We start from the raw sequence: 25,397 nt of genomic DNA, 5'->3' as shown, positions 1-25,397 counted from the left end.
ACAGTAGATATGCAAAAGATAAAGTAAAAAAAAAAAGAATACCATTATAGAAAATCATCAAATCATAATGGAAGCCAGAAAAAGAGGAAGAAAGGAACAAAGGAATTTTTTTTTAAGAAACCAGAGAACAATGAACAAAATGGCAAAAGTAAGTCTCTATCTATCAATAATTACTTTGAATGTAAATGGACTAAGTTCTCCAATCTGAAGAGTAGTTGAATGGATGAAAAAACAACACCCAACTATACGTAGCCTATAAGAGATTCACTTCAGTTTTAAGGACACACATAGTCTGAAAATGAAGGGATAAAGAAGATATGCCATTCAAGTGGAAACCAAAAGAAAGCTGGGGTAGCCATACTTACACAAAAACCACTTTAAGTCAGAAATGGTAACAAAAGACAAAGAAGGTTATTATATGATGATAAAGGGGTCAATTCATCAAGAGGACATAACATTTGTAAATAACTATGTACCCAACATAGGAGGACCTAAATATATAAAGCAAATATTAACAGATCTGAAGGGAGAAAAATACACAGCAAAACAATAATTGCAGGGCACTTCAGGATCACACTTTCAACAATGGATAAATCATCTAGATAAAAAACAATAAAGGAACATCTGGATTTAAACATACTTTAGAACACATAAGCCTAACAGACATATACAGAACATCCCATCCAACAACAACAGATCACACATTCTTCTCAAGTGCACATGGAACATTCTCCAGGACAGATCATATGTTAGGCCACAAAACAAGTCTTAAAAAATTAAAAAAGACTGAAATCATGCTACGTATCATTTGTGACCACATTGGTATGAAACTAGAAATCAATTACAAGAAAACTGGAAAATTCACAAATATGTGGAGATTTAAAAACATGTTCCTGAACAACCAATGAGTCAAAGAAGAAATCAAAAGAGAAATAAAGAAAATCTTGAAACAAATGAAAATGGAAACACAACACACCAAAACTTATGATTTGCTGTAAAAGCAGTTCTATGAGGGACCTTTTTAATGATAAATGTTTAAATTAAGAAAAAAGAAAGATCTCAATTAAATATCCTAACACTACACCTCAAGGAACTAGAAAAGGACTAAAAGTAAGCCCATAGTAGAAGGAAAGAAATAACAAATATCAGAGTGGAAATAAATAAAATAGAAACCAGAAAAACAATAGAAAAATATAAAGGTAATTTAGAGCTGTTTTTTAAAAAGATAAACAAAACAGAGAAATCTTTAGCTAGACTTAAGAAAGAGAAGATTCAAATAAATAAAATTATAAGTTAAAGAGGACACATTACAACTGAGACCACAGAAATGCAAAGGATCATAAGAGGCTGCTATGAACAATTATATGCCAACAAATTGGACAACCTAGAAGAAATGGAAAAATTCCTAGAAACATAAAACTTATTAAGACTCAATCATGAAGAAATAGAGAACCTGAACAGACTAATTACTAGCAATGAGACTGAATCAGTAATCAAAAACCTCCCAACAAAGAAAAGTCCAGGACTAGATGGCCTCACTCACGAATTCTAGCAAACATTTAAAGCAGAACTAATGCCAATCCTTCTCAAACTCTTCCAAAGAAAAAACAGAAGAGGAAGGAACACTTTCAAAATCCTTTTATCAGGCCAGCATTACCCTGATACCAAAGCCAGACAAGGACACTACAAGAAAAGAATATTTTTGACCAATATCCCTGATAAACATAGATGCAAAATTCCTCAACAAAATACTAGAAAATTGAATTCAATAATACATTAAAAGGATCATACACCACGATCAAGTGGAATTTATTCCAGGGATGCAAAGATGTTTCAACACCCACAAGTCAATCAATGTGATACATCACATTGATGCAATGGAGAATAAATATCATAACATGGATATCTATATCCCCAATGGATCATCTCAATAGATGCAGAAAAAGCATTTGACAGAAGTTAACTTCATTTCATGATACAAACTCTCAACAAAATTGGTATAAAGAAAACATACCTCAACATAATAAAGGCCACATAGGGCAAGCCCACAGCTAACATCATACTCAATGGTGAAAAGCTGAAAGATTTTCCTCTAAGATCAGGAACAAGACAAGGATGCCCACTTTCACCACTTTTATTCTGCATAGTACTGGATGTCCTAGCAAGGGCAATTAGACAAGAAAGAGAAATAAAAGGCATCAAAATCAGAAGGAAGAAGCAAAATTGTCTCTATTTGCAGATGACGTGATCTTATGTATAAAAAATAATATTATATTTATAAAGACTGCACCAAAATGCTGTTGGACCTAATAAACAAATTGAGTAAATTTTCAGGATACAAAATTAATATACAAAATCATTTGCATTTCTATACACCAACAACAAATCATCAGAAATGAAAATTACAATAGCATTTATTTAGGAATAAATTTAACCACAGAAGTGAAAGATCTGTACACTTAAAACTATAAGAATTTGATGAAAGAAACTGAAGAAGACACAAATAAATGAAAAGAGATTCCATTAAGTTGGGAGAATTAATATTGTTAAAATGTCTATACTACTCAAAGCCATTTATAGATTCAATGCCATCCCTATCAAAATTACAAAGGTATTTTCTACAGAAGTAGAAAAAAATCCTAAAATGTGTATGGAATCACAAAAGACCCTGAATAGCCAAAGCAATCCTGAGAAAGAACAAAGCTAGAGGCATCCCACTTTCTGATTTCAAACTATATTACAAAGTGACAGTATTAAAAACAGTATGGTGCTGGCATAAATGCATACACATAGGTCAGTGGAACAGAATAGAGAGCCCAGAACTAAACCCGCATTGTATAAGGTCAACTAATTTCAACAGGGGTGCCAAGAATACACAATGGGGAAAGAATAGTTTCTTCAATAAACAGTGTTATGAAAATTGGACAGCCACATGCAAAAGTATGAAACTGGACCACTATCTTACACCATATACAAAAATCAACCAGAATTGATTTAAGACTGGAACCTAAGACCTAAAGACCTCTCAAGAGAAAATTAGAGAGTTGGATCTTTGACATTTGTCTTGGCAACGATTTTTAGATTTGGCATGAAAATAAAAAATAAACAAGTGGGACTACATCAAACTAAAAAACATTTGCACAGCAAAGGAAACCATCAGCAAAATAAAAAAGCAACCTATGGAATGGGAGAAAATATTTGTAAACTGTATATCTGATAAGGAGTTAATATTCAAAATATACAAAGAACTCCTATAACTCAGGAGCAAATCCCCCAAATAATCCAATTTAAAAATGTACAAAGGGCCTGAATAGACATTTTTCCAAAGAAGACATACAAATGGCCAACAAATATACGAAAAGGTGCTTGACATCACTAATCATCAGGGAAATGCAAATCAAAATCATGATGAGATATCACCTCACACCTGTTAGGATGTCTATTTTAAAAAAGACAAGAGATAACAAATGCTGGCAAGGATATGGAAAAAAGAGAACACTTGTGAGCTGTTGGTGGGAATGTAAATTAGTATAGTCACTATGGAAAACAGTATGGAGGTTCCTCAAAAAATTAAAAATTGAACTACCATATCCGGCAGTTCAATGGGATCCGGCAATCCCATTCCTGAGTATTTATCCTATGGAGACAAAATCATTATCTCCAAGAGACACCTGTACTCCCGTGTTCATTGCAGCATTATGCACAATAGCCAATATATGGAAACAACATAAATGTCCACTGATGGATGAAAGGATAAAGAAAATATATATACACAATAGAATATTATTCAGCCTTAAAAATGGAGGAAATCCTGTCATTTGCAACAGCATGGATGAACCTGGAGAGCATTATGCTAAGTGATATAAGCCAGACAAAGACAAATAATGTATGATCTCACTTATATGTGGAATCTTAAAAAAAAAATTGAACTCATAGAAATGGAAAGTAGAGAAGTGGTTTTCATGGGGTTGGGAGGTGGGGGAAATGGGGAGAGGTTGGTAAAAGGGTACAAACTTTCTGTTATAAGATGAAAAAGGTCTGAGGGGTTAATGTATTAAGTGGTTCCTATAGTTGATAACACTGTATTATATAACTGAAATTTGCTAAGAGGGTAGAGCTTAAATTTTTTTACACAAAAAAGGAAAAAGGCAAACAGTTGATGGATGTGTTAATTAACTTGGTAAGGAAATCCTTTCACAGGGTATACATATATCAAATTATCATGTGTGCACTTTAAATATCTTGCAATTTTATTTTTCAATTAGATCTCAGTAAAGCTGGAAAAAAAACTTTGCCTAACCTAAGGCCATTAAGATTTTCTACCATGCGTTTTTCTAAAATATTTTTGAGTTTTAGGTGTTACATTTAGGTCTATCATCCATTTTGAGGTAATTTTTGTATATGCGTGAGGTATAGCTCAAAGTGGGTTTTTTTGTACATGAATATCCAATTATTTCACCGTCATTTATTGAAAAGATTATTTTTTCTGCACTGAATTGCTTTCGTTTCTTTACTGGATTTCAGGAGTCAATACATATGAGCTATTTCTTGACTTACCAATGTTTCATTGATCTATTTCTCTATCTGTATGCCAATTCCACACTCTTTTGATTATGGACCTTCATAATGATTCTTTTTTTTTTTTTTTTGCGGTACGCGGGCCTCTCACTGTTGTGGCCTCTCCCGTTGCGAAGCACAGGCTCCGGACGCACAGGCTCAGCGGCCATGGCTCACTGGTCCAGCTGCTCTGCAGCATGTGGGATCTTCCCGGACCAGGGCACGAACCCATGTCCCCTGGATCGGCAGGCGGACTCTCAACCACTGCGCCACCAGGGAAGCCTCATGATGATTCTTAATAACAGATATTGTTAGCCTGCAACTTTGCTCTAATTTTCAAAGTTCTTTTGTTTATTCTAGGTTTTTGCATTTCTCTTTGAATATTAAAGTAGCTTGTCAATTTTTACAAGAAAATGCCTGCTGAGATTTTGACTGGAATTGTGCTGAGCTTAAAGATCAATTGGGGGAGAATGACATCTCAACAATATTGAGATGTCATGGATGTGCAACAACTCTCCTTTCATTTAGGTCTTTAATTCTCTAAGCAACGCACTGTAGTTTCAGTGTATAGGTCTTACACACTGTTGTCAGATTTATCCCTAGTATTTCATATCTTTTGATGCTATTGAAAGATTTATATTTTGAAATTTCAATTTCCATTATTCATTGCAGATATACAGAAATGGAATTGACATCTGCATATTAATCTTGTATCCTGTAACACTGCTGAACTCACTTATTGGTTCCAATAACTTCTTGTAAATTCCACTGGATCATATACATAGGTCATTATGCCTTCTGTGACTAGAGATAGCTTACTCTTCCTTTTCAATCTGGATGGTTTTTGAAATTATATTTTCTTGCTTGACTACACTGGCTAGAATCCCCAGGGAAATGTTGTATATAGTGGTGAGGGTTGGCATCCTTGTCTTGTTCCTGGTCTTAGTGCGAAAGCATTCTTTCTTTCACCAGTAAGTATCTTGGTAGCTGTAGGGCTTTTGGTTTGCTTATTTGTTTGTTTTGTAAATGCTCTACATTAGATTGAGAAAGTACCCTTTTATTCCTAGTTTTCTGAGAGTTTTATTTTTAAAATCAGGGATGAATGTTAGATTTTGTCAGACTCTTTACATTCCTATTGAGGTGATCATATAGTTTTCTGTGTTTTGGTTTGTCAATATGGTAAATTACATTGATTGATTTTTTTTTTTTTTGCGGTACGCAGGCCTCTCACTGTTGTGGCCTCTCCCATTGCGGAGCACAGGCTCCGGACGCACAGGCCCAGCGGCCACGGCTCACGGACCCAGCCACTCCGCGGCATGTGGGAGCTTCCCGGACCGGGGCACGAACCCGTGTCCCCTGCATCGTCAGGCAGACTCTCAACCACTGCGCCACCAGGGAAGCCCCATTGATTGATTTTTGAATGTTAAATTAGTTTTGCTTTCTTGGGATAAAACCCACCTGGTCATGATGTATTATACTTTTTATATATTACTGAATTCAATTTGCTAAAAATTTGTTTAGAGTTTTCATATTGATCTTCATGAGGAACATCTGCTCTGGACCGTTTGGTTTTGTATTAGGGTACTACGGCCTCATAGCATGGATTGGGAAGTATAGCTCTTCTTTGATTTTCTGGAAGAGTTTGTGTAAAACTGCTATAATTTCTTCTGTGTGTGGTAGAATTTACCAGTGAAGTGTCTGTGCCTGCAACTTTCTTTGAGTGAAGGCTTTTAACTCCAACTTAAATCACTTTAAGAGATAGAGAGATATCCAGGTTATTTACTTTTTCTTGCATCGGCTTTGGTAGTTTGCACGTTTCAGGGAATTTGTCAATTTCATCTAAGTTGTAATTATTAATATAAACTTGTCCATAATATTCCCTTATAATACTTTTAGTGTCTATACAATCTGTACTAAGGTAATTTCTCATTCTTTATATTGTTAATTTATCTTCTTTTTCCCTGATTATCTGGCTAGAGGTTTATCAGTTTTATTGATCTCAATGAATTACTCTTGAGTTCATTGAGTTGTCTATTATTTTTCTCTGTTCTGTTTCATTACTTCTATTCTGATATTTATTGTTTCATTGCTTCTGCTTGCTTTGGGTTTAATTTGCTCTTCTTTTTCTAGTTTTTAAGGTGGAAACTGAGGTCATTGATTTGAGGCCTTTCTTTTTTTCTAACAAGGTTAGTGATAGAAATTTCCCCTACGTACTGCTCATTTCTTCAGTTATATTTTTCTGTCCCTCACGCCCCTCTTCAGGAATTTCAATTACACATATTTTAGGTTAACTGCACTTCTTCCACAACTCACTGACATGCTTTAAATTTCTTTAATTTTATTTTCTCTGTCTCATTTTGGATAGTTTCTATTGTTATGCCTCTATGATTATTAATCTTTGTTTTTCTGTAATATTCAATCTGCTCTTAATCTCATTGAGTTAATTTTTAAACTCATGTAGTTTTCATATCTGGAAGTTTGATGTGGGTCTTTAAAAATATCTTCTAGGGCTTCCCTGGTGGCGCAGTGGTTGAGAGTCCGCCTGCCGATGCAGGGGACACGGGTTCGTGCCCCGGTCCGGGAAGATCCCACATGCCGCTGAGCGGCTGGGTCCGTGAGCCATGGCCGCTGAGCCTGCGTGTCCGGAGCCTGTGCTCCACAATGGGAGAGGCCACAACAGTGAGAGGCCCGCGTACTGCAAAAAAAAAAAAAAAAAAAAAAAAAAAAAAAATATCTTCTACATCCTTACTTAGATTTTTGAACATACAGAATACAATTTATTCAACTCTGCTGTTTTTACAACTTTTAATAACTCTTAATGTCCTTGTCTGATAATACTACCATCTATGTCAGTTCTAGGTTGGTTTTGATTGAATAATTTCTCCTCATTATGGGTCATACTTTCCCACATCTTTGCATTCCTGCTAACTTTTGATTGGATGACAGACAATGTGAATTTTATATTGTTTGGTGCTGGATGAGTTTATATTCCAATAACTATTACTCAGCTGTGTTCTGGAATGTAGTTACATTTCTTGGAAACAATTTAATCCTTTTGGGTCTTGCTTCTATGGTTTTAGGTGTGACCAGGGCAGTTTTTATTCCAGGGTTAATTATTTGCCATTACTGAGGCAACACCCTTCTAGAAATCACACTCAGTGCTTTTCCTATTTGATGGGTGGGCACAGACACTGTACTTAGTTCTGTGTTGCTGGTGGGCATTGTTCCCTCTAATCTTAGTTGGTTCTTTCCCCAGCTGCACATAACTTCCTTACACACATGCCAAGTAGCAGAGGCAAACCCTTGGTACATCGCTGGCGTTCTTCCTGTGCATCTCTCTCCTCTCTGCTCTGATCTCCTTCACTCCCCGACTCTCAGCTCTGACTCAAGACAGGCAGTCTGCTGGGCTCCATCTCGGATCCTTCTCTCCACACCACATCCTGGAAACACTCTCAAGGCCATGAGCTCGGCAACCACAGGACTACCCTTGTATGTTTCCCATCTTTCAGGGATCACTGTCCTTCATTGTCTAAAGTTCAGTGGCTTGTTTCTTACACACTACTCTCTTCTCTTTTCTCAAGCATGAGGGTAAGCCCATTTCCTAATGCTCCATCTTGGCTGGAAGCAAAAGTTTCCTGATGCTGCTTTTAAACTATTGTTATGGAAAGTTGTATAAGCATCCAGAAATATACAGAAGATTATTATGAACCCATGTGCATCCATCACCCAGTTTTAATAAATAATCAGCTCATGGCTAATCTTGTTTTATTTCTAATCTCACCCATTCCCCCACCTCCCAAATCTCAGAGTGATATCATTTCATCCATCACTATTTCAGTGTGTGTATATTTCTTAGCATAACCTCAGTAACAGTATCACATCTAAAAGTAACTGACAATAATTCTTTAATATCATCAGGTATTGAGCAGTGAGCTGCTTGACTAGGGGGCAGGAAGAGGCTGGGAGAGTGGCAGTGAAGACACTTGGAGGGGGTTAAAGGGACACAGATCCTACTAACTGCATCACATACTCCATTAAGAAGTCCACCCACAAGCTGCTGGGGATGCCTCTTCAATGAAATTCCATTTAGTCTGCGTTACTGAGTACACAGGGCTAGGAGCCCTGGAGGAACATGCCTATCAGGGGAGCAAGGTAGAAGAACACAAAAAGGTGGGTAGCTCAGGTGGAGACATCCTCCAGAAAGACCGAAGTGGATGTGGTTGGCTTTCCAGAGAGGAAGCATTTAATTTCAAGCAGCCAGTGATGGTACCTGGGGTTACAATCTTCCCTAAGGGAAAGGAAACGAAGGATCTACTTAATTGATTAGCGTGCCAGAACAGAACTACCACACATAGTCCTAATGGTCTCAGTTTGTTTTCACAAGTATTTAAATACACTCACCCGTCTAAGGAGAAAATGTTTCCTCCTGAATGGGACCATGCCAGAGGAGGTGTCTTGGAAATTGGATCCTGGAGAGGACATTTTTTTTTTTGTTATTTCAAATACGACTAATCTAACGGCAGAGCTGTCCCCACTGGGGACAGGACAGTAGGGGGAGGAATCTGTGGTTTCATTTCAGTAATCAATTCTAGATTCAAAAGTAATCCCGGCTCTGGCCAGAGGCCATCAGACCTTCTCCTCTAATTCCCACTCAGGATTCACAGTCACCAGGCTGCTTTTTTCTTCCCACTCAGGGATGTGGGACTTGCTCACAGCAGCCCTCTAATCATGCAAATTTGAAAAAAGTTAGAGCAGTGAATTCTCCTGGTAAATTAGGTGACGTGTGTTCAAGACTGGGCTTCAGATCTAGCTTGACTGCAGAGAAAGGATGCTCTGGGTAAATACATGTGGTGAATCTGGCCTTGGGACACTTTTATTTCTCACTGTAATTAAAAGTGTGACCATTCTGGAGCCCAATTTGGTTTCCTGGGTGTTTAATAAGTTAGTGTGGCTCTTGGAGCCAAAGCATCCTGGGTCAGCCACGGCAACTGGCCAGGCTCCAGGCAGAGGGCCTTTGGGCTTCTCCCACCTGTGAAATGTTCCAGGGCAGCCTTGTGGGTTTGCTGGGGGTGGATGATCAGCTGTCAGGCTAAGGAGAGACTTCTGCTAAACACATGCTCCCCTGAGTTGCCTCCATCTCTCCCCCATTTCTTGTGTGTATGCTTTGGAGCATTACTGCATTTATCCAAGCCAGCAGCTGCTGTCCCTGTATCATAGGAACATTCTCAAAGGCCAAACGCAAAGGTTAATGGAATTACCTGTCAATATGACTGGCAAGTGATTGGGAGTTGCCTCTCCATATGAGCTGGACCACTGTTTGCATATTTCCAAACTAAATATACTTCAAACCCAAGGAACCCAGTACTGGAAAAGGGTATATTTCCTCATAAACAACTTTAGAAACTTTGGTTATCAAATTACCAACTCAACTGGTAAACATACATGCATTTCAAAATACGTGGACAACTTCCCGACGTGCATATATATTTTTGAGAATACGATTTAACTCACTTGTCACCATGGTCCTTAATTTTGAAAATTCCACAAAGATTCTGAAAAATTAGACTAGGGACATGTGAAATGTTAATTTCCAGTTAATGTTTTTTCTAAATGCAGCCTGGCTTCTTTGCTCAAGGATATTTGTCCCCCATGGATAGCAACATAAGTGAGGCATGGAAAGAATATCTTGGTAAAGCTGCAAGGCCTGAAATTCACAGTTATTGTAGAAGTGTGAGAGTCGCTTTCTCTTTAAGTAGGGAACTGACACTTTAAGAACCCACGTGTTTGGCCTCCCACTCGAAAATCTTTTTAACCAACTTTTAATATATGTCAAGTAGCCAGACAGTGCCTGGCACATGAATGTTAGCTATCAGTTCTAGTTTTTGAAGAGTCTTTGTGGTCTCTTGAAGTGGTACTTTATTTGAAAAGTTAATTAGTCACATCATAAAATGGGTTACTCAAACATTCCTCCAGTGATTCATTAAAATTCTTCCGAATGGACATAGCATGCGAAATGCTGCTATACTCTACAAGGACACAGTGGGTACAGGAATCAATGGTAGGTGATCCGGTTTTGCAGAAAAAAACCTGGTATTTAGTGTCACAAGTGGATTCACATGTGGTTCTGCTATGTCCTGACTGTGTAAATTCAAGGAATTTTCTTGGCCTCGGTTTTCTTGCCTACGATGGGAAAGCTAAGACTTTGTTAACGTGTTGCATGGATTAAATAAGACATCACATTTAAAGAGCCTAGCGTCTGATATAGAACAATGCCCCATAAATGCTAACTACTGTCATCAACGCTACCGCCCTTGTTTTTAAGAACTCCTTTTTCTTTATATTTTATATATCCCTTTAATTTAATCAGGAAAACTCCCTTTAGATTGGTTCCATTATTAACTTTTTTAAAAAACTGAAGTATAGTTAATTTACAATGTTGTGTTAATTTCAAATGTATAGCAAAGTGATTCAGTTATACGTACATACACACATATATACGTATATATGTATTTTTCTTTTTCAGATTATTTTCCAAAGAACTTCTAATTTAATGAGGAAAAAAAGTATGTGATCAATTATCAAATAAGACACAACCAAGTATCTGTTTTAATAGAAGTCTACAAAGTTCTGAGGAATGGCAAGGAATGACCAACTCATTCCAACTCTTCCTAGAAACTTCTTTCCCGGGTATCCACTCTCTCATACCTCAAATCTTTGTTCAGATTCCATTTTTTTTAGTGAGGCCTTCTCTGACAACCTTAACTTAAAATTGCACCCATACCCGCACCCAATACCTGCTCCCCTTATACGGGTTTCTCCATGGCATTAACCACTAAAATACCATCTAACTCATTTATGCTGTTTATTGTTTGTCTCCATGCACATGAGGATTTCCTTCTGGTTGCTTGTTCCTGGTTCCCAGCAGCCAGATCACACTATTGAGGGGCTAGCATGTACCAATGGTGGGGGGACAAAGTGGGCAAAACCTGGAAGGGTCCTTGCTGTCATGGAGCTTGTGGTCTAACTTGGAAGAGGAGTAGAATAAAGAGTGAGACAGAGTGTGTGTGCGGGGGAGTGGGCAGCACTAGACATGAGCTTTAACACAAGCACAGAGGTGTATGGTGTGTCTGGGGAGAAGGATGGTGAAGGGATGCAGTGGGAGATGAGGCAGAAGGGATGGAGCAGGGCTGGATGCTGAAGGGACTTGAGTGGCTTGTGAAGGAGTTTATTCTGCAGGTAGAGGGGATATCAGAGGAATCTGGGAAACAAAGTCACCCAACCTGAACTTTGTTTCAGAAGGACCACTTGACCAACTGGCAAAGGGAAGCCCGCGGCCAGGTAAGGACACACCCTTCCACCCAGAGGCTGATTGTTGTTCACTTCCTCTGCCTTTGTCTCTGCTTATCCCATTGTCCCTATCCTGCCTTTTTTGCCAGATTTCTATCAGCCTCTGCTACTCTTTCTTCTCACTGGCCTTCCTCTACTGTACTGTGATTCCCATCACTGTGTGTTTTTAACTTTTTATTTTTTTTAAAAATAAATTAATTAAAAACACAATATTTTTTTACTTTACTCTTTTTAAGAATTGAAGTATAGTTGTTTTACAATGTTGTGTTAGTTTCAGATGTATAGCAAAGTGATTCAGTTATACATACACACACACACATATATGTGTAGGTATATATACATTTTTTCAGACTCTTTTCCCTTATAGGTTATTACAAACTATTGAGTATAGTTCCCTGTACTATACAGTAGATCCTTGTTGGTTATCTGTTTTATGTATAGTAGTGTGTATCTGTTAATCCCAAACTCCTAATTTATCCCCTCCCACTTTTCCCCTTTGGTAACTGTAAGTTTGTTTTCCATGTCTGCGGGTCTTTTTCTGTTTTGTGAATAAGTTCATCTGTATCATTTTTTAAGATTCCACATGTAAGTGCTATCATATGATAATTGTCTTTCTCTGTCTGGCTTACTTCACTCAGTATGATAATCTCTAGGTCCATCCATGTTGCTGCAAATGGCATTATTTCATTCTTTTTTATATGAATAATTGAGTATTCTATTGTGTGTATATATATACCACGTCTTCTTTATCTGTTCATCTGTCGATGGACATTTAGGTTGCTTCCATAAAAACACACAAATAGTTTAAAAAACACTACAGAGAGGGTCCATGTACCTTTCACCCAGCTTCTGCCATCACTGAAATTTTTTTACCCTTAGAAAGATCTGAGACCTCACAATGAAAATAGTTTGTTCTTTGAAACACTGACTTTTAGAAAAATCTTGACCCAAATAACTTTGACAATTTAAAGAATCCACCATACGTAGGTAACCATGGCCGTCCCACTTGTAGAAACAGAAGACAGGTTCCAGGGTATATGAAGGAAGGACACCCCACTGCGTCTCTCCTACTGAAAGCAGCTATTCACCTGCTACTATTACTTCATTATTACTTCACCTATTACTTCATTATTCAGAGAAGTAATGAGAGCAGGCAGACTGAGGAAGAAGACCACAGAACTGGTGGTGAGTTTATCACTTTTTATTTCCAGTCTCTCTGACGTGAACTCAGTGCAGCCCAGAACTCAGAAGTGGGCATTGGTTCCAAGAGGAGACCTCTCCTCTGGCTCAAGAAGCAGGAAGGGGGTCTACAATGTTCAGAGAGAGTGTAGAAGTCCCTTATTTATCTTTTTTTTTCTTAAATTTTTTTCCTCAGTTCTCTTGTGCCCCAGACCTCAAGCAATCCTGTGGCAGCAATGGGAGATGGCAGGAAATCAGAACAGGAAGGCAGAGAACCTTCCTCTCTAATCAGAGGAGCTGTGGATCCCAGCGGGTGTGGCGAGCCCCACTGCTGTTGCTCTCTCTCTGGCCTCTGCTCAGCTCTGAGATGGGTGCAGTCAAATCAAGTGTGCAGGAGTGCGGGGCAAACACAGCCTCAGGGTGCTGGCTGAAGGGCTGGAGAGCAGAGTCCCAGGGACGCAGAACTATCGAGGCAATTATGATAAGGAAGGAGCTTGGGAAAGCAACCCCTTAAAGTTGTTTATGAACTCTTGGGCTTACCCCTGAACTGCACATGTATGGATCTGACCCTAAATAGACTCCAGAGACTTGGAGCAGTAAAATATGGGACAGACGACTTGCCTAAGTCCCAGACTGGCCAGTAGGTGGTACATACACCAGACAGATCCAACAGCACTTCTCAAAGACTTGATGTCGAAACCACGATCCACAGAAGTCTTGGGGAACTGAGGACTTGTGGTCTGAACCCTACTGGGTTAATTACTTCCTAAAACAAAAATAACAATATCTGCCATAAGATTTAAAAAACAACCAAAGTCTCAAAACATAATATTCAAAATATCTAGGATACAATAGAAATTTACTCACTATACCAAAAAACCTAGGGAAATCTCAATAGCAATGCTGGGATGCCATAGATATTGAAATTATCTGACCAAGACTTTAAAGCAGTTATTATATTTTCTAACCAGTAAGAGAGAGCAAACACTCTTGAAAAATACAGAAAGTCTCAGCAAAGAAACAGAAGATATAAAGAAGAATCAAGTGGATATGTTAGAAATGAAAAAATTCAACAAATAAAATAAAAAGTCATTGGATGGGCTCAGTAACAGAATGGAGATGACAGGGGATTCAGTAAATTTATAAGTAGATCAACAGAAGTTATCCAGTCTGAAAAATTGACAGAGAAATGGCTGGAAAACAAATTGAGTAGAACTGTAGGGACCTGTAAGACAATAACAAAAGACCTAAGCTTTATATCACCCCAGTCCCATTAAGAGAGGAGAAAAATGTGCAGCAGAAAAAATCTTTAAAGAAATAATGGCTGAAAGGCTGGTTTACTATTAGAAGGCAATCAATGCAATACATTATATTAGCAGTTTAAAGAATAGAAACAACTCAACCATATCAGCTGATGTAGAAGATTCATTTGGAAAAAACCTAACAACTATTCATGATAAAACTTTCAGCAAACTAGGACCAGAAAGGTATTTCCTTCACCTGACAAAGAACATCAACAAAAACCCATTCTATATAAAGCTGAAAGACTGAAAGCTTTCCCTCTAAGATCAAGAACAAGGCAAGGATGTTCCCTTTCACCACTCTTATTCAACCTCTAACTGGAAGTCTTAGCCAGTGCAATAAACAGGAATAAGTGAAGAATAAGAGTAAGGTAAGAAATATAAATAAAAGGCATACACATTGGAAAGGAAACAACATAATTGTCTACATAGAAAATTTCAAGGAATACACACACAGACACACACTCTTGGACAAATAATTGAGTTTAGTAAGATTGCAGGATATGAGGACAACATGGAAAAATCAATTGCATGTTGATTATATACGAGCAATGAACAATTAGAAACCGAACTTAAAAAAAATACCATCTACAGAAGTTCAATTCCTCCCTAGATATATATCTTACAAAATACGTACAGGATCTGATATGCTAAAAACTACAAAATGTTCATGAAAGCACTGAAATAAGGCCTAAAAAAATGGAAAATATAGCTACACTGACTTCATGGGTTGGAAGACGTAACATAGTTAGCATTGATTTATAGATTTAACATAATTCCAATAAAAATTCCAGCAGGAAACTTTATAGATAGAGGTAACCCAATCTTCAAGTTTATATGGAGAGGCAAAAAAATAGGATACTTGAAACACTTTTGAAAAAGAAGAATAAAATTGGAAGAATCATGCTGATTTTAAGACTCACTACAAAGCTATGGTAATCAAGACGGTGGAGTATTGGCTAAGGAATGGACATAGCCATCAGTGGAACTGAACCAGCATCAATAAATAGTTTCCTACAAATACCCTCAGTTGGTTTGTGACAAATGTGCAAAGGCAATTCAAAGGACGAAGGATAAGCTTTTCAAAAAATGGTTTGAACAACCAGTCATCTATACGCATAAAAATGAACCTTACCCTAAATCTCACACGTTATACAAAAATCAACTCAAGATGAGTCAGAAATCTAAATGAAAACATAAAAGTATAAAACTTTTAAGAGTTTACCCAGGAGAAAATCTTCATGACCTGGTTATGCAAAGGTTCTTAGACATGTCATCCAAAGCATGATCCATAAAAGAAAAAAAAATGATAACTTGGACTTCCTCAAAATTAAAAACTTCTGCTCTGCCAAGGGCATTGCTAAGAGAGTGAAAAGTCAAGTGCAGACTGGGAGAAAATATTTGCAAATCACGTATCTGACAAAGGATTTATACTCAGAATATATAAAGAACTCTCAAAACTCAACTCTAAAAAAAATAGCCACCTAATTTTGCTGAGAAATAGGAAAAAGGCTTGAACAGATATTTTGCCAGGGAAAATACACAGATGAAAAATTATAACATGAAAAAAATTCAGCATCATTAGTCACTAGGGAAATGATAACTAAAACAATGAGGAAATACCATTCCAAACCTACTACAATGGCTAAATTTTTTTTTAAAAAGCCAAGAGCTGGTGAGGATGTGGGGCAGCTGGCACTCTCACACGTTTCTGGTGGAAATGCAAAACGGTATTGTACTCTGGAAAACAGTTTGGCAACTTCTTTTAAAGTTAAACATATACTTACCATGTGAACCAGCAATCCCTCCCCTGTGTTTACCCTAGAAAAATTAAAACTGTGTTCACAAAACCCCTGTTCTCAAGAGTATCGCAGTTCTAGTCTAACTGTAAAAACTGGAAACAACTGAATGCCCCCTACAGGTGAATGGCTAAACAGTCCATGGTCCATCTCTACAATGGGTACCACTCAGTAGAACAAAGGAACAAACTATGGATACGCACAACAGCTCAAATGAATCTCAAAATAATTATGCTGAGTGAAAGGAAGCCCGTTTAAAAAGATTAGGTTCTGCGTGACTCCATGTATATAAAGTTCTCAAAAGAGACAAAGCCAAAGTGATAAAAAAACAGAGCAGGGGTTGCCAGTGCCCAGGGTTGGGGAAGGCACAGCATTAAAGAGAGCAGGAGGGGTACTTGGGGGTGATGCGACAGTTCTGTGTTCTGAGAGCGGTCATAATAACACAAATCTATACACATGTTCGAATTCTTAGAACTGTACACCAAAAGTCATTTTCCTGTATTTTCCCTTAAAAAATAAAATTAAAGAAAAAAGAAAAGAGTTGACAACTCTTGCTTCCAATTGAAGCCTAACCAGATCTCAGCAGCGAGGTCAGTACTAGTTGCAAAGAGGGCAACCATGGACAAGATCTTCTGCTACTGTCTGAGCATCTCTACACGCTGCTCACTCCACCTGAGCATTTACATCACAACTCCTAATGTTTACGATCACCCTGGAAAGTGGGTTAGGCTCATTGTACAGAAAAAAACCTGAGGCTTAAGGGAAATGAAATAATTTGCCCTGCATCTCGTAGCCAGTAAATGTTGAGTCTGGACTTGACCCCAGCCCTTGTTGCCAATCTCACTGTAAACCTACTTCTCCATATGACTGCTCACTGAAATTAAGAAAAGCAGTGAAAGCTATCAGGGAGATGTTAGAACAGCACTTTGATTCACATATATCACTGATATTCTCTAAGCATATTTTATGGTAAACCCCGAGTTTGTTTGAAATTCTGGGAGGTTCAGGGAAATTTAAAAACTACTCCCATTTTATCAGAATCCCCCAATAAGCGGCTAATTTTCAATAGGATTGAATAGTTACCTCCAGTCATACAAATCTACAGTAATTCATATTTTTCCCTAAGTGAATGAAGGAATCATTGTGACTTAACACGACTTGACCAAGTATTTGCTAATTTCACAAGTAGGAATTTATACATATGAAGCAAAGATTAACTGTTTAAAAATTTTCCCCTTTCACACACAGGACTCTCCTAAGAAGTTGTAATTGGTTCTTCCCACTTCTTCCCTTTACCCCACCACGAAAAAAGAAATTTCAAAAATACACAAAGTAAATCCATTCTAGAGACTGAAACTAAACATTACTTTTTATTTCATTATGACTATAGCTGAATAACTATCTGAAAACATTCTAAATATGGACTATGCACATTTTTCATGTAGTGAATGATATCTACTCTAAAAGCTTGAGGATGAATTTGCCTTCTTGCTTGTGAATTATTTTCAACTATTTTATTGGCTATTAGGTGTTCTTTCACCAAAAACTTTGGCCTAAAGTATTTTTGTCTCAGCTAAGACAAAGATAAGAAGCTACGGTCTCCAATAAAAGTGTTTTTTTGCATGTTCTCTAATTTCTGCTTTACTAAATATATTTTCTTTAAAAAATAGGTATTGGTAGATTTTGACTCGGTATGTGTAAGCTTTAATGCAAAGCAAAGCTTAGCTAATGGCTTCTGCTCTTTTACTGTAGAGAGTTGGGTGATCTATTCCATTCCCCAAAGAAAGACAAGAATAACAAAAGTGATTTCATCATCCACACCTTCTTTTGCTTTTTTAGGAGTCCAAGTACCACCCTCGTCAGGTAAGAGAAACCTTCTTATCTTTTGTCACTGGGTTGGGGGGTGGGCTGGAGGAGGCCTACCTTCCAGCAGGTCTCTGGCCAGACCAGGTTCTGCCCCCGTGGACCGAACAAAGTCTGACAGGACTGCGTCCATATCAAGAGTCATAGGATCGTGTAGAAGGGCCGCCCAACACTCAGCCGAGGTGGGGTTTGGAAGCAGGCTAGAAACCATCCATCTGCAGGAGAGAACAGAGAGGCAAACATGATGGAGAGAAGAAACCAGTTCTGCTTGTTGTGCCATATATTTGAGCTAATGTGGGACATTGCCTGATTGCCTGATGTGTGACAATAAATAATAAAAGTCAGACTCAAATGTCTTCCCTTTGTAGCTGCCACAGGAGAGAGGGGGCATTCCCAGCTCCGTGCTTCCTACTTTGCGTTCTGTCTATTTCAGTGACTACCGATTGAAAAGGCTGGTCTAGGTTGGTCTAGAAAAATTAAACACCGGATCTTAAGATTCATTTGGAGTCGCTAGATTTCTAATCCCCTTCCAAGTTATGCAGACCTGTAACACTTCCACAAATGTAATTGTGTTGCCACTATATCCCACCTACGCCTTTATCACTGACCCATCCCTGTGCCCACCTCAGCCCTCCCCCTCACTTGGCTCTTAGGAAAGATTCCACATCAATCCAGAGTCGACAGAAATACTACACTTGCTGAAGAGGACAAACCGTTCGCCAACTTTCCAAGAGTTGTCATTCTCACGACAACAATCCAACAAAATTCATAAAGGTCTCAGATTTCCTAGGCAGAAGAATCCCAGGTAGGGGGATAAAACAGTGCCCTGCAGCTTGACCACAGGCCGACTGTGCCAGCCGGCTGCTGGGGAAAACCAACCAGCACACAGCATGTGAGGGTGACTCCCACCAGTGAACCAGGACCACCAGTGGTAATACAGTCATGCCTGATAAAGCACAAATGCACCCTCTGTCTCCTTCAATAAGGGGTTGGCAAAGTATGGTCCACCACTTGACTTTGTGAATAAAGTTGTATTGGAACCAGACACGCCCACTCATCGTACTGTCTGTGGTCGCTTGTGCACGTGGCTGAGTCGAGCAGTTAAAACAGAGACCATAAGGCCCACAGAACCAAACATACTGGACTTCCCTGGAGGTCCAGTGGTTAAGAATCTGTGCTTCCACTGCAGAGGGCATGGGTTTGATCCTTGGTCGGGAAACTAAGATCCAGCATGCCATGCAGTGCGGCCATAAATAAATAAATAAAATAAACAGATCAAATTAAAATTTAAAAACTAAACATATTTACTATTTGGACCTTCACAGAAAGTTTGCTGAGTAAAGATGATGGAAAATGTTATCCTAATGAATATGTAATTAACTTTACATGTCGTGGGGTGAGTTTAAATCCCATGCTATTGATGAGTGTCCCGTTCCTTTTTCAAGATAAGCACTTGGATGGGCTCTGCTCAGAGGGCTAGGTCTGTGCCGACTGCTGCTGCTTTAGAGCCAGAAATGCTAGCCTAATCTCAGCCCCAGCTCTGCCCCTATGATGAGCTGTGTCATGCTGTGTAACTTCTCTGAGCCCACCTGAGCATTTGTAAGAGTTGGAGAAATAAGCTCATTAAAGGTGCCAGGATGGAGGAACGAGAGAGTGGGGCCTGTGACCTCAGAGACACTCACTGTTACTACACCAGCTTGTACATGGCTCTGACTGGGGTGTGATTTTTGAGTTGGTGTGGCTCGAAAATAAGAAAATGCTTTGACCTAATGTATATGGCTCCAATTAGAAGATTGCTGTCTTCCTTCTCTCCATGTACTGGGGCCTTGGCCAGGAGAGCCTCTTCTTTGGTCACTGCCACCTGGGGGACAAAGCAGAAGATAAGAGCATGTTACTCTCCTGACAGTCAGCCAGAGGCTGAGGCTTTGCTTCGTGTCACAGGAGATGCACCTGGGGCTCGGCTGACTGCCTGCATCAAGCCCATTGCCTTCCTGGGCCCTACAGATACCTACTTACTGGGTGGCCATCACCTCCCACGTCTGGGGGCTTCTGCAAGGGGGGTGGTGTCTCAAATTTCTTCCTTGTAGCAAGTACTTATATTTCAGTGAGGATCCCTTTCCCATTACAGAGCTGTTTTCAACCTTAATAGTAAGCACCCCATCAATACATTGAATCTTGCATGTTTTTATTGTTGTAGCACATACAACACATGAAATTGACCATTTTAACCATTTTAAGTGTGCAGTTCCGTGGTATTAAGTACATTCTGCATTACTGTGCGTCATCGTCACCACCATCATCTTCAGAACTTTTTCATCTTCCCCAACAGAAACTCTGTCCGCATTAAACAATAACTCCCATTTCCCCCCTCCCCCAGCCCCTGGAAACCACCACTCTACTTTCTGTTTCTGAATTTGATGGCTTCAGGAGCCTCCTATCAGTAAATCACATAACATCTGTCCTTCGGTGACTGGTTTATTTTGCTTGGCATGGTGTCTTCAAGGTGCATCTGTGTTGTAATAGGTGTTGGGATTTCTTTCCTTTTTAAGGCTCATCTTAGTTCAGGATGCTGTCACAAAATGCCACAGACCGGATGGCTCAAACAAGGGACATTGATTTCTCACAGTTCTGGAGGCTGGCAAGTCCGAGATCAAGGTGCCAGCAGCTCCGGTGTCTGGTGGGAGCCCACATCCTGGCTTGTAGATGCCACCTTCTCCCTGGGTCCTCACATGGCAGAGTGAGCAGGTGCTCTGGTATCTTCTCAAAAGGGCACTAACTGTATCATGGGGGCTTTATCCTCATGACTTCGCCTAAGCCCTATCACCTCCCGCAGGCCCCGCCTCCTATTACTATCACATTGGGGGTTAGGGCTTCAACACATGAATTTTGGGAGGTCACAGAATGCAGGCCACAACAAGGCTGAATAATAATCCACCATATGGATGGATCACACCTTGTTTAGCCATTCATCTGTAGCTGGACCCTTGGTTGTTTCCAACTTTTGGCTGTTGTGCATAACTCAACCTAAGTCATTTCTACACTTACACCAGTGCCAACCTGGGACCAAGACCGGCTTTCACCAACGCTGCAACGCAGATTCATGCCCACACCTCCTCCTCTGTGCCTTGTCCTCCACACAGACAGAAATTAAAGGGTGGGCTTCAAATGACCTTTTCGCCACATTCAAGTACAAACATTTGCGTGCAAGAGGCTGATGTGCACGTCCCCTTGAAGACTTATTTCTTAAACCTAATGCCACTGAGGCCACACATTCACGCGCTGTGACGACACAGGAGGAGCCAGGCCAGTGGGGACACGGGCTCCCGGCCACCTTGGCCATCCTCACCCCCACTACCCCATGCCAGCCCTCCAGAGAGCACTGCTAGGCCCCTCGACCTGCCTTGCATGGCCAAGGCACCCCTGGCCCGTTCTAGCCCTGTGAGGGCCTGGGTGGCCATATCCCAGCTCTGTATCTTGGCCCTTGGACAGAACTTCTCTGAGGGTCTTGCCTCCTGCCCTGGGGACAGGGGTGTGTCAAACTGTTCCCGCTGTGGCTTTGCCTTAGGAGACGCAGTGCAGTCTGGGGATGGGGCTTGGCCCTGGAATCAGTCTCTTGGTGCCAAAGTGGCTCCACCACCACTGCCTGTGTGGCCTCAGGTACACTGTTTAAGTTTACTCATTGGTGGATTAAAATCATAATAGTACCTCTTAGCCGATCTAAAGTTTGAAGGAGTTAGTGCATGAAACACACCGGCCCACAGCACATGCTCAGTAAAAGTGAGCTATTATCCAACCGGTGATGATAAGGACAACACTCTCCTGCCCAGGTCTCCACTGAGGAACCGAACTGCTGCCTCTGGAAGCTCTGAAGAGCTAGCCTGGATGATAGAGGGGATGCATGTGTTCTCACTGCTCTCGCCCAGTCCCGCTGGAAATACCAGCAGGTGTGCTAATTGATTACGTGTAGGCATGGATACAGACAGGCAGGTGCTCGTTCCCGAGAGCACCAGAGGCACGGTGTGCCCCTACCTTGCTGAGTATCACTGTTCAGACACAGGCAGGATGACAGGCACCCTCCTTCCTGGCTGTGCCCCAGTCCCTGAGTCCAGGGCAGATGGAAGTGGAGGCCTGGAAATGCACAGTGGGACTCTGTGGGGAGCCCAGGCAGGGGGGTCAGGGGAGGTGCTTCTGCACTCACCATCCAAGCTCATCCTGGAGCCTCCGGCCCCTTCCCTGCAAAATACAGCGCTTTGGTTAAGTGAGCTAAGGACACTTTCTGTTGTAACATCCTGTGGTTTGAATGTCTCAAAAAAGAGAGAAGAGCAGACGTTTCTGGTTGTTATGTGAAAACTGATAAAAAATGAAACTGAGAGTCCTTCCTTCCATTTCTACATAGCCATGAACTTGCCCTTCTCCTGCTCCCAGCCGCCCTGTGAGGACGACTCCACGTGGGCGGGGGTGTCTCTGTGGCTTATGCAGCAGGTACAGTGAACACAGCATTGTTCCCTTGAGGCCATGGTGGGGGGCCGCCAGCTGCCAGTTCCCTTCCCAAGGGCCACCTATGTGCCTACAAGGGGGCTGTACCCTTGGCTCTGGTCACAAACCACCAGCATGGGGACAACTCTCTGAGAATCAGAAGAGTCACTAACCACGTCCTGAGGACCAGGCCCCTGGCTAGGCATTTTCCTAAAAACATTTTGGGGGACACGCTCTTTATCCTTGAGTAGGTATTTTAAAAAATAATTTATGTGCTCTTTAAAAATATATGTTATATATTTTAATAAATGATTTTATTTATTTTTTTAAATTGAAGTATAGTTGATTTACAACGTTGTGTTAGTTTCAGGTGTATAGCAAAGTGATTCAGTTTTACATATATATAAATATATACATATATATATTCTTTTCCAGATTCTTTTCCCTTATAGGTTATTATAAGATACTGAGTTTAGTTCCCTGTGCTACACAGTAGGTCCTTGCTGGTTATCTATTGAGAAGGTATTTGCATGATTCCTCTCTGTGTGTGAGGTGATGGAGGTTTGAGAAGGGAGAGCTGGGTGGCGCTGAGGGGATGTGTCCTGGTCTTCCTCTTGGGACAAGAGCTGTCCTCGGCCTTTTACCTTCCCCTCAACAGGCAGTGAGACTGAGGTGGCCGTTCTTTTGCTGGGAGCCCTGCGAGGGTCACCCGGGAGCCCAGAGCACAGAGGTCCTTCCCATGCCCTTCTGTCTGGGCAACTGTAGCCTGGCCTAGCCTGTCACAACCCCTGGCTCCCTCTCTCCCTCCCAGGCCCCTGATTCCCTGAGGCCACAGTCCTGGGAGGGTGTGCTGCACACTCAAAGGTGCTCTGGTCTGTCTGTCACATCGAGGATGTCTCTTGTGTGGCTCCCCTCAGCGTCCTGCCTGACTCCTGACCAACCAACCGCAGTCGTGCTCGGTCCCAGCGGTGCTACCCTATAACCCCTGTGACAGTGTAAACTCTGTCACGCTACACACGCAGGGACCCCAACTAGATAGGACAAAAGCTATTGCCACGGAGACACCCTCTTAACACGCGGATCTCTCTTGCGCGCGCACACACACACACACAGAGGACTGTGCACGTCACATGTGGAGGCTGGGGGCCAGGCTTATCCACAGGCTGGGCTATTCCACACTTTGGGAAATATTGCTAAAATGGAAATAATGCTAAAAATGCACTTCCCTCACATTTTATTATGCATTAGGCTTTTGTTCCTTATTAAATCAGCAAGTTGATGTCAAGTTTAAACGATAAGCTCCTTAAATGATAAGGTTTATATAACCAAATAAAGAACCATCCAACTTCCTAGAAAGCACTCCACACATTTATTTGTTTGCTTCTTTCCTTGGGTAAGTTAAGTTTCATTAAATATGAGAACGTGGGCCAGCTTTGAATTTCTCCCTGAGAACTCCCAAGGTTTCGAACCAACAAATGCACAACACCAAGAGTGAACCCTGATGTACATTATGAACCCTGGTTGATGAGGATGTACCAGTGTAAGTTCACTGATTGTAACACATGTATCATTTTGGTGTGGGATGCTGACAGCGGTGGAGGCTCCGTGTGTGGGGACAGGAGTTATATGGGAACTGTCCATACTTTCTGCTCAACTCTGCTGTGTACTTAAAACTGTTCTAAAATGTGTCTGTTAAAACTAGTTTATATATAGTTTTCTATCTTTTCCTTTAATGCTTCTGGATTCTGACTCTTAATCTGAAAAAAAAATTCCCATTGCCAGATTATAGAGGAATTCACTCATGTTTCCTGCTACTAACTGAAGGGTTTTATTTTTTTATATTGAAAGCGCTGATGCAGTTGGACTTGACCTTGGTGCATCAAGTGAGGAATGGATCCAATTTTATCATTTTCCCTGTCTATCCAGCTATTCTAATACCACTTAGGAAAAAAAAAACCCATCAGTGGGGAAGCCCATCTGATTTCAGATGTCTTCATCGCTATATGGTAGATTTGCATATGCAATTGGGTCTATTTCTGTATTTTCCTGTTGCATTTATGCCTAGGTATCCATAAAAGGTATCTTTTCTCCCATTATGTGTGTTAACTGGTTATCATATTTATAAACAATGCTATTGACTTCTGGCTGTTAAATTTATATCCTGCTCCTTTACTAAATTCTTAATTAATGTTTGCAGAAATTTATCCATGGGTCTTTTTTTTCACTTATTTTTGGTTTGCTAGATACACAATCACGTCATATGCAAATAGAGATTGTTACTCTGAATTTTCAGTTCTTAAGTCTCTGTTTTCTCTTACCTGATCAAATTGACTAATTCAGTATAATATTAACTATTCATAGAGGTAATGGGCATCTTTGTTTTGCTCCTAACTTTAGTGGTATTGCCACACTGAGTAAGATGCTGGCTGCTGGCTTTTGGGCTATACACACATGTGTACATATGTTTAGAAAGTACCCATATACCTTACTGAATAGTTTTATCATGGATGGATGTTGACTTTCACATGATATTTTTCTTAAGATCTATTAATAAACTTCTAATAGTAAACCTTACTCATACTTCTGGACTAAATCTCCTTTAATCATTCATTGGTATTTCTTTTCTTGTGTGCTTTTTTCTTTAGTTTGCTAGTTTTTATTTAAAATTCCTATGTTGATATTAATGCATTAGCTTGATACATGGTTTTTATTTTTATGTGCAATCTTTGTCAAGTTTCACAGTCAACATCCTACACACAGAGCAAAATCAGAAGTTTATCTTCCTTCTCAATTCTCTTGCAATAACCTAAGTAGCATTGGAGTCACCTAATATTTGAATGTTTGGTAGATATTCCCTGTGAATCAATCTGTTACG

The 25,397-nt window shown here is 40.1% G+C and overlaps 1 protein-coding gene across 1 annotated transcript in view; it reads right to left on the bottom strand.

Moving 5' to 3' along the window:
• Positions 1-25,397, bottom strand: part of LOC116749083 (OTU domain-containing protein 7A) — a 196,442-nt gene that overhangs the window by 158,846 nt on the left and 12,199 nt on the right. Inside the window, exons 2-3 of the mRNA XM_032623057.1 lie at positions 19,813-19,907; positions 18,107-18,261 (exon numbers count right to left, since the gene is read on the bottom strand). Of these exons, the coding sequence (XP_032478948.1) occupies positions 18,107-18,257 (151 nt within the window). The 5' untranslated portion in view covers positions 18,258-18,261; positions 19,813-19,907. The remainder of the gene's footprint in view (positions 1-18,106; positions 18,262-19,812; positions 19,908-25,397) is intronic.

The sequence above is a fragment of the Phocoena sinus genome, chromosome 2, assembly GCF_008692025.1.
Source record: "Phocoena sinus isolate mPhoSin1 chromosome 2, mPhoSin1.pri, whole genome shotgun sequence".
NCBI lineage: Eukaryota > Metazoa > Chordata > Mammalia > Artiodactyla > Phocoenidae > Phocoena > Phocoena sinus.
Note: the sequence above shows the minus strand (reverse complement) of the source record. Positions and strands in the feature narration are given on the sequence as shown.